The sequence below is a fragment of the Sebastes umbrosus genome, chromosome 14 (assembly GCF_015220745.1).
Source record: "Sebastes umbrosus isolate fSebUmb1 chromosome 14, fSebUmb1.pri, whole genome shotgun sequence".
In the NCBI taxonomy this organism is placed as follows: domain Eukaryota; kingdom Metazoa; phylum Chordata; class Actinopteri; order Perciformes; family Sebastidae; genus Sebastes; species Sebastes umbrosus.
Genome location: NC_051282.1, coordinates 21,247,505 through 21,256,065, shown reverse-complemented (window position 1 = coordinate 21,256,065; position 8,561 = coordinate 21,247,505). Strand labels below are relative to the sequence as shown.

At 39.6% G+C, this 8,561-nt stretch overlaps 1 protein-coding gene across 1 annotated transcript; it reads left to right on the top strand.

Annotated features, from left to right (window-relative positions):
- The first annotated feature begins 330 nt into the window (after nt 1-330).
- Nucleotides 331-7,262, top strand: LOC119502425 (neurogenic differentiation factor 2-like). The gene is made up of 2 exons (XM_037793390.1): nt 331-777; nt 5,601-7,262. The coding sequence occupies exon 2, from the start codon at nt 5,608-5,610 to the stop codon at nt 6,691-6,693; it is 1,086 nt and encodes a 361-aa protein (XP_037649318.1). The 5' UTR covers nt 331-777; nt 5,601-5,607; the 3' UTR covers nt 6,694-7,262.
- The last annotated feature ends 1,299 nt before the right edge of the window (nt 7,263-8,561 follow it).

Below are 8,561 nucleotides of genomic sequence, written 5' to 3'. Positions count from 1 at the left end.
AGTGAGAGTTTGGCAGGTGAATGAGAAAATGCACAGGTTTTGATATATATATATATAAAAAAAGAAGAGGTCTCCATCTCTTGAAGCAGCAGGTCAACAATGATGAGTTTTGTTGTTCCACCATTTTATTTTTCTCCCTCTCTCTCTCTCTCTCTCTCTTCTGTTTTTCCTCCTTTTTTTCTGGCTGTGTGAGCTCTAGCGCGGTGACAGATGGCGGAGCCCTCCTCCTCCTCCTCCTCCTCCTCCACCTCCTCCTCCTCCTTCTCTCTCTCCATCTCTCTCTCTCTCTCTCTCCCCCCCGCGGGCAAATCTCTCTGAATGCGGGCGCATGTCAATCACCCTCTCTCATGTGATGGCTCTTGCCGGTGACGTGCCAGCCATATGGGCGCTGGCATCACAGTCTTAGCTGGTATGTAACCCCGTCCACGGTAGCTCACGGTTGCCACACGCGCACTCTCTCTCTCTCACTCACACACACACACGTGCACAGACGCACCAAAGAAGCACGTTCGCTCCGCAAGCTCCGGTTATTCGAGTGCGCGCGCTGCTTGGAGAGGAGAGAAGAGGAGAGAAGAGAAGCACCAAAACCTAAAACAACCAAATCATCAGTGAGAGGAAGAAAGCTGCGCGCTCTCTGCTGCTTGCACACCTGACAAGGAGCGGTGGTTCGCTCGCTCGTGCGGGTCCCTGAAGATGCTCTGAAACTCAAGCGCGCGTTTTTTTTTTTTTCTTCTGTGTGTGTGCCTCTCCATCACCTGCAGAAGAGCTCGAGCCGAGGTAAGTTGGATACATAAACAACAATAGAATGAACATTATTAAAAATAAATCCTGGATGTCCAAAATGGAGGAGAAAATGAATCTAAAGATGAACACATTAATGCATTGGGTGTCATCTGGATTTTACTTTAAACAGCATGTTTTGGTGAATTAAAGCATTTCTCTTTTACAGTTTTGTAAGATAAAAAGCGAATTTGCTGGCATGAATCCATATGGAAATGTAATTTATATAGTCTGTCACAGATGAACACATTAATGCATTGGGTGTCATCTGGATTTTACCTTAAACAGCATGTTTTTGGTGAATTAAAGCATTTCTCTTTTGCAGTTCTGTAAGATAAAAAGCGAATTTGCTGACATGAATCCATATGGAAATGTAATTTATATAGTCTGTCACAGATGAACACATTAATGCATTAGGTGTCATCTGGATTTTACTTTAAAAAGCATGTTTTGGTGAATTAAAGCATTTCTCTTTTGCAGTTTTGCAAGATAAAAAGCAAATCTACTGGCATGGATCCATATGGAAATCTAATTGCACAGATGAACCCATTAATGCATTGGGTGTCATCTGAATTTTACTTTAAACAGCATGTTTTTGGTGAATTAAAGCATTTATCTATTTACAGTTTTGTAAGATAAAAATCTACTGGCATGGATCCATATGGAAATCTAATTTATTATAGTCGCCTTCCATATGTCTGTGATTTTTTTTTGCTCAGGTGATGGCACACTTTGAAGTCCCATCCCAACAACAAAAACAAATCATAAATGGATATATAAGAGGCATTTCCATGTTTTGTCGTTTTTATGATTTCCCTATATGAGCGCGCTCGCACCAATACCTCCCCATTGCTCCTCCTCTGCGTGCCCTTCAACTTTTGACATCCAAATCTACCTGGATTATAAAAGATAAGATCAGATACCATGCAGGCTCGAGTAAAAAAAAAAAAAAAAAGGCAAAGCAAGCGTCTCCAGGATCCTTTACAAGCAGCAGAGGATTGTTGGAGTGTATAGTCTCTTTATACAGCAGCAGCATGCATGAGGCTGTAAATAGATCACATCGGACACTAATTAGATTTAGAGATTCCTGCGTCTGGACACTGAATCAGTGAAAACAAAAGAGCAGAGCAAGATCAGAATATCTGTGGAGGATTTTGACATCACGTGAAAAGGACGTCCTCGAGCTTTAATGGGAGATTTATTGATGATTTTGTCGATGATTCAATCTCGGAGCAAATGAAAAGGGTGGGACAACGCCATTGACTGTGACAGCCAGGCATGATTTATCTGTTTGTCTAGTTTTTATCTCCAACAATCTATCTCGACATAACATTGTTTAAACCTGCTGTTACAGCTTTTTCTTTTTTTGATTGAATAATTTAATTGTTTTATATTTAACGAGGGCTAAAAGGATACAAGCAGGTTTCCATCTGTAAAAGGTTATCAGCGACTAAAAAAGTGCTTTGAAATTACGCACTCGTGCATACTGAATTATGTGTGAAATCTATTTCGTGTAAGCTGCACGCTCTGTTAATTAAACGTTGTTGTGTTTTTTTTTTTTTTTTTTGCTTCTAATTGAGCAAACCTCCTGAGCCTGAGATTTAAAAACTAGATTTTGCCCCTGGCACACCCCCCGAGATAATTAGCCAACCATCACAGCCTACCTTACTATGGAGCTGCATGTCTGTCTGCTGCTGCTGCACTAGAATAATAGATGGAAACATGTTAGAGAGGAAGCCAATGGAGGCTTATTGAAGCTGTCAAACATCACCTCGTCTCTCTCTCTCTCTCTCTCTCTCTCTCTGTCTAGTCTTTTTATCTGGGATGGGACTGCACTTACTAATCAAGTGGTAGGCTGATCAATTTGTTTTTCACTTTAGATGGAGGCTATTAATTAGCACGTTTTCTTGGTAGTTAATTGCTAATAGTTAATTAGCTGCTATTAAGTGCAATTGTGGATTCTTTTTTAACCGAGCCTATAGAATGATTTTGAGATATTTTTTCGAAATATTTTAGAAGCATATTTTGCCTGGAAAAATATATATTTATTATTATAATTATTACAATAATAATAATAATAATAATTATTATTATTATTATTATATAACATTATTCAAAGTTAGATATTTTTCATATTTTTTTATGAATAATAATTCTTGGTTCTTGTTTCTTAAAGGCCCTGATATTAAAATTGCTCTCAAAGCTTTTTTTTTTACAGCTTCAGTTCGGACGATGTCTGCGAGCGTTAATTTAATAATCAAAGCGTGACTTTAAACGGAGCTACAGCCTATCAATTAAATAAAATCTCCCTTTTTTTTGCCTCCTCCTCTGAGGAGCATGAGGTGTACGGTGTGGTGTGGTAGGATGAATAGTGCTGGAATGCAGCCAGGATTGTATATATATGGGCGTCAGGAGGAGTGAAAGTGGGGGCCCCCATGGGACCTGTAATGTGGCCCCTGATGCTGGGACCCGCTGCGAGAGGACGCGACAGGGCACACGGATGACAGCAGGGAATTAAATGTGGATCCGTCTGGTTGTAACTCAGCGAGGAGCTTTAAGAGCTCTCTCCTTTTTATTTCCCCCCAAATTGACACTGTTTGTCCTTTAGGACAAAAATATATTTTATAACAGAACGTCACTGGTAATGACTTTTATTGACCTCACACTTTGATATTTATTTATTTATTTATTTATTTTAATCCCAATTAGCTGATACCACCAGCTAGTCTTCCTGCATGGGGTCCGAAATCAAGTACATTAATTTATCACATATATCCTCCTGGGAACCGAGTAAAAAAAGTCTTCCAATTACTTTTTTTGTGTGATTTCCTTCCTATTTAGGGTTAAAAGAAAATCTTACAATTTAGGATTTTTAAACTTTATTTTTTATTTTACAGCATGTCCACTGGAGTGGACCACAGGACCATTTCAGTGTGAAAAGACGAAAAAAATTAACAGCAGAGTGATATTAAACCAAGAATACATTCAACTTGATTAAAAAAAAAAAACACCATATTACTGGAAAGCCTAGGATGTCTTCTTTGCAATACACCAGGGGTTGATAGAGTAAGTCAAAAGAGTAAAAGGATATGCATGTGGAGAAAATGTCCACTACAGAGGACACATGGGTCCCAGGAGGATACACAACATCATATTTGTGTTACACTATAACATTCAAATTTTCCAAACATATATACATTTCACATTCATACACAATCTTCCACAACCATTTAAAGCCTCAAGGCACATCATCATCAGGGAAAAGGAACAAAAGAAAAACCATAAATGACCATATAACACTGGACTATCGATCAGCTGCTTAAGTAATGTATTCTTACAGTAGATGGTATTTGAATGAGGATTTGTTAGAGGATTGACGGATGTAAAGAGTGCAGCTATTCCAATCCAATGATATCTTCAGTGGAATTTCGATATAGGTGCGCAATAGTGAGTTTAACCTCTGTGTTTTGGAGTCATGATAGAAATGTCATCGTTCTTTTATTCCTATATGCTTGTGAGGCCTCATTTTCGATTCCCCCTTTCTCTTCTCATCGCCAGAGCCACAATGTTTTGGTTTTTTTTTTCACTAATATGTTTATTGGGTTTTCTTGTTTTCACAAACACAATAAGAATACAAAAATAAAAAATAAAAAATAAAAAAACAACAACAAACACTGGTACAGCTCAGATCAAAAAAAAATGTATAAAGGAGGTCATATAGGAAATAGTCCATAGTGCAGCAGGGATGTCACAGGATGTATGAGTTCATGTTCAAGAGACTCCTTGTGAGATAATGGAAGAGAGATCAGGTCCAATATAATTCAGATAGGGCTGCCAAATATTGTGGAACTGATCTACTTTGGCATGTATAATATATTTGTGAGATATTCCAAAGGGACCATCTCGAAAATGACTTTTCGCCAGCCTTGGACAGAAGGTTTCAGAGTCATGATAAAAATGTCATCGTCTCTTTATTCCTATATCCTCCTGAGACCCATTGACATGTGTCCTCTGTAGTGGACATTTTGTCCACATGCATATCCTCTTACTCTTTTGACCTACTCTATCAACCCCTGGTGTATTGTAAAGAGGACATCCTAGGCTTTCCAGTGATATGGCATGTGGTTTTTTTTTATACATTTGAATGTATTCTTGGTTTAATATCACTGTATAGCCATAATCTGTTCATTTTCTTGAGTCTTTTCACACATAAATAGTCCTGTAGTATAATACAAATAAAGTTTAAAAAGCCTAAATTGTTAAGATTTTCTTTTAACCCTAAATAGGAAGGAAATCACAAAAAAAGTAATTGGAAGACTCTTTTTTTAATTCAGTTCCCAGGAGGATAGTCAGAGGGTTTCAGAGTCATGATAGAAATGTCATCGTCTTTTTAATTCCTATATGCTTGTGAGGCCTCATTTTTCGATTCCTTTCCTTTCTCTCTTCTCCTCTCCAAGAGCCACAATGTTGACGAGGCTTTTCAGTGACCCGTCGCTGCTTATCCGTCTGGCTGTAACTCAATGCGAAGCTTGAAGAGCTCTCTGCTTTTTTATTTCCCCCAAATTGACACTGTTTGTCCTTTAGGAAAAAAAATAACGACTCGGGTATATTTTATAACAGAACGTCACTAATAATGACTTTTATTGACCTCACACTTTAATATCTTCAGTGGAATTTCGATTTAGCTCCAATATCCAGGTGTTTATACGTGCGTAATAGTAAGTTTAACCTCTGGAGTCATGATAAGAAATGTCATCGTTTTGGTTTTTTTATTCCTATATGCTTGTGAGGCCTCATTTTCTGATTCATTTCCTCTCCAGAGCCACAATGTTGACGAGGCTTTTCAGTGACCCGTCGCTGCTTCCAGACGTGCAGAAATACGCAGGCTGGGCGGAGGACACTGACGACGACGACGACGACGTCTCCAAACTCAAAGACGACGATCAGGATGACACTTTGGACGACGGGGAGGAATCCGAGCTGAGAGGAGGCAGCAGGACGCAGTCCGAGCACGGTGGAGAAGACGACGACGACGAGGTGGAGGAAGAGGAGGACGAAGGAGGAGAGGATGCAGCAGATGGAGACAGACCCAAGAAGAGAGGCCCCAAGAAGCGCAAAATGACTCCAGCGCGTGTGGAGCGCTCCAAGGTGAGGCGCACTAAAGCCAACGCGCGCGAGAGGACCCGCATGCACGACCTGAACTCTGCGCTCGACAATCTGCGTAAAGTTGTTCCATGCTACTCCAAGACGCAAAAACTGTCCAAAATAGAGACGCTCAGGTTGGCGAAGAACTACATCTGGGCGCTGTCGGAGATACTGCGCTCTGGGAAAAGGCCAGACCTGGTGGCCTACGTGCAGACTCTCTGCAAAGGTTTATCTCAGCCTACTACCAACCTGGTGGCTGGTTGTCTGCAGCTCAACTCACGCAATTTCCTCACCGAGCAGCAGTGTCAGGACGCAGGGAGATATGCGTCCGGCTCCTTCTCCATGCATTCATACCCGTACCAGTGCGCGCGTCTCGCCAGTCCTCTGAACTGCCAGGCTGCGGGCTCGAACTCGCATCCGCTGAGGACGCACGGATACTCGGGTTACGAGTACGGTGGGAGCGCATCACCGGAGTATAACAGCCCTGAGTACGAGGGGCCACTCAGCCCACCGGTGTGCGTCAATGGCAACTTTTCCCTGAAGCACCAAGGCACCACATCCCCAGATAACGAGAAGGGGTACCACTACTCTATGCATTACTCCGGCCTGCCTGGATCCAGACCCGCAGGGGCCCACAACCTGGTGTTTGGCCCCTCGGGGCCTCGGAACGGCATTCACTCGGAAAACGTCCTGCCTTACCACGACATGCACTTACACCACGACAGGGCCCCCGTGTATGATGAACTCAACGCGTTTTTTCACAATTAAAATCAAATAAGCCCCATGCATCGTGCGTCTTTAACCCTTTGCAATCAACAATCTATAACACACTTTCTATAACAAGCTTACCCTGCCAGGATTTAGGTATTCTGGAGAGATGTTTCACTCGTTGTCATTAGTGTGTTTTACTTTCATTTATTTTGCTTTTCTTTTTTTGCTATTAGTCAGAGATGTAGTGGACACCCACAATCTGATTCTATCCAGCTTTTCAAAAAAATAAACCTCTAAAAAAGGAAATTTGATGAACAAATCATATACCAAGACCTGTGATGATGAGGGAATTTGATGTTTTTTAAAGTGTGATATGTGTTTGTATCGGTGGTTGTTTGCATTTTGATTGACTGGAAGAAGCCCATCGTGCGTCTCCCTTTGCAATCAACAATCTATAACACACGCACACTTTCTAACAAGCTTACCCTGCCAGGATTTAGGCATTCTGGAGAGATGTTTCACTCATTAGTGTTTTTACTTTCATTTCTTTTGCTTTTCTTTTGCTTATAGTCAGAGATGTAATGGAGACCCACAATCTGATTCTATCCAGCTTTTCAAAAAATAAACCTCTAAAAAAGTGAAGGTATCAAAAACACATTACTACTTTGCAGTTAAAGAATTAACAATTATTTTATTCCAACAGGAGCAGTAAAGTATGCTTTTAAAAAACACAACAGTATAACATGTACTCAGTGGTGGAATGTAACTAAGTACTTCTACTTTACTTGAGTATTTCCATGTTCTGCTACTTTCTACTTTCTACTCAACTACATCTCAGAGGGAGATATTAGACTTTTTACTCCACTACATTTATCTGACAACTTTAGTTACTTTACAGATTCAGATTATTAATATAAAATATACACTTTCTAACAAGCTTGGTGGACATTTTATGATGAACTCAACGCGTTTTTTCACAATTAAAATCGAGATAAGTCCCATCGTAAGAAGCCCCATAAATCAATAAACAAGCTGATGCAAATCACATTTACGCACCTGTACACCACGTGCCAGATATCGGAGGTTGTGTTTTTTTTTTTTTTGTTGCAAATAATGAAATATAAAGAAATGCAGAGGGGAAATGCTGAACCGATAAAAAAATAAATAATAATGTGCTAGTTGGGTTGTTTTTAAAAAGCCTGTTCTTGCAATCAACAATCTAACACAACGCACACTTTGTAACAAGCTTACCCTGCCAGGATTCAGGCATTCTGGAGAGATGTTGCACTCGTTGTCATTAGTGTTTTTACTTTCATTTTTCTTGGTGGGGCTGTGGTGCCACATCCAATCAATTTCAGCAAACATCCCGGTATGATTTAATGCAGAAAAAAAGTGAAGGTATCAAAAACACATTACTAGTTTGCACTTAAATAATTAACAATTATTTTATTCCAACATAGGAGCAGTAAAGAATGCTTTTAAAAAAACACAACAGTATAACATGTACTCAGTGGTGGAATGTAACTAAGTACTTAAATTCCATGTTCTGCTACTTTCTACTTCTACTCAACTACATCTCAGAGGGAAATATTAGACTTTTTACTCCACTACATTTAAATGGAATGGAATGGAACTACATTTGGAATGGAATGGAACTACATTTGGAATGGAATGGAACTACATTTATCTGACAACTTTAGTTACTTTACAGATTCCTGATTATTAATACAAAATATAATCACATTACAATCAAATTACACATTACAATGAAATTACACATATAACTGGGTGCATTCCATATTCAAAACACACAAATATTGACAATTTGTATCATTTTTATTATTATTATTATTAGTAGTAGTAGTAGTAGTAGTGATGTCCCACAATCTGATTCTATCCAGCTTTTCAAAAAAATAAACCTCTAA

Coding starts and splice junctions, on each gene's coding strand:
- LOC119502425 (XM_037793390.1), top strand. CDS start 5,608: ATGTTGACGAGGCTTTTCAGTGACCCGTCGCTGCTTCCAGACGTGCAG.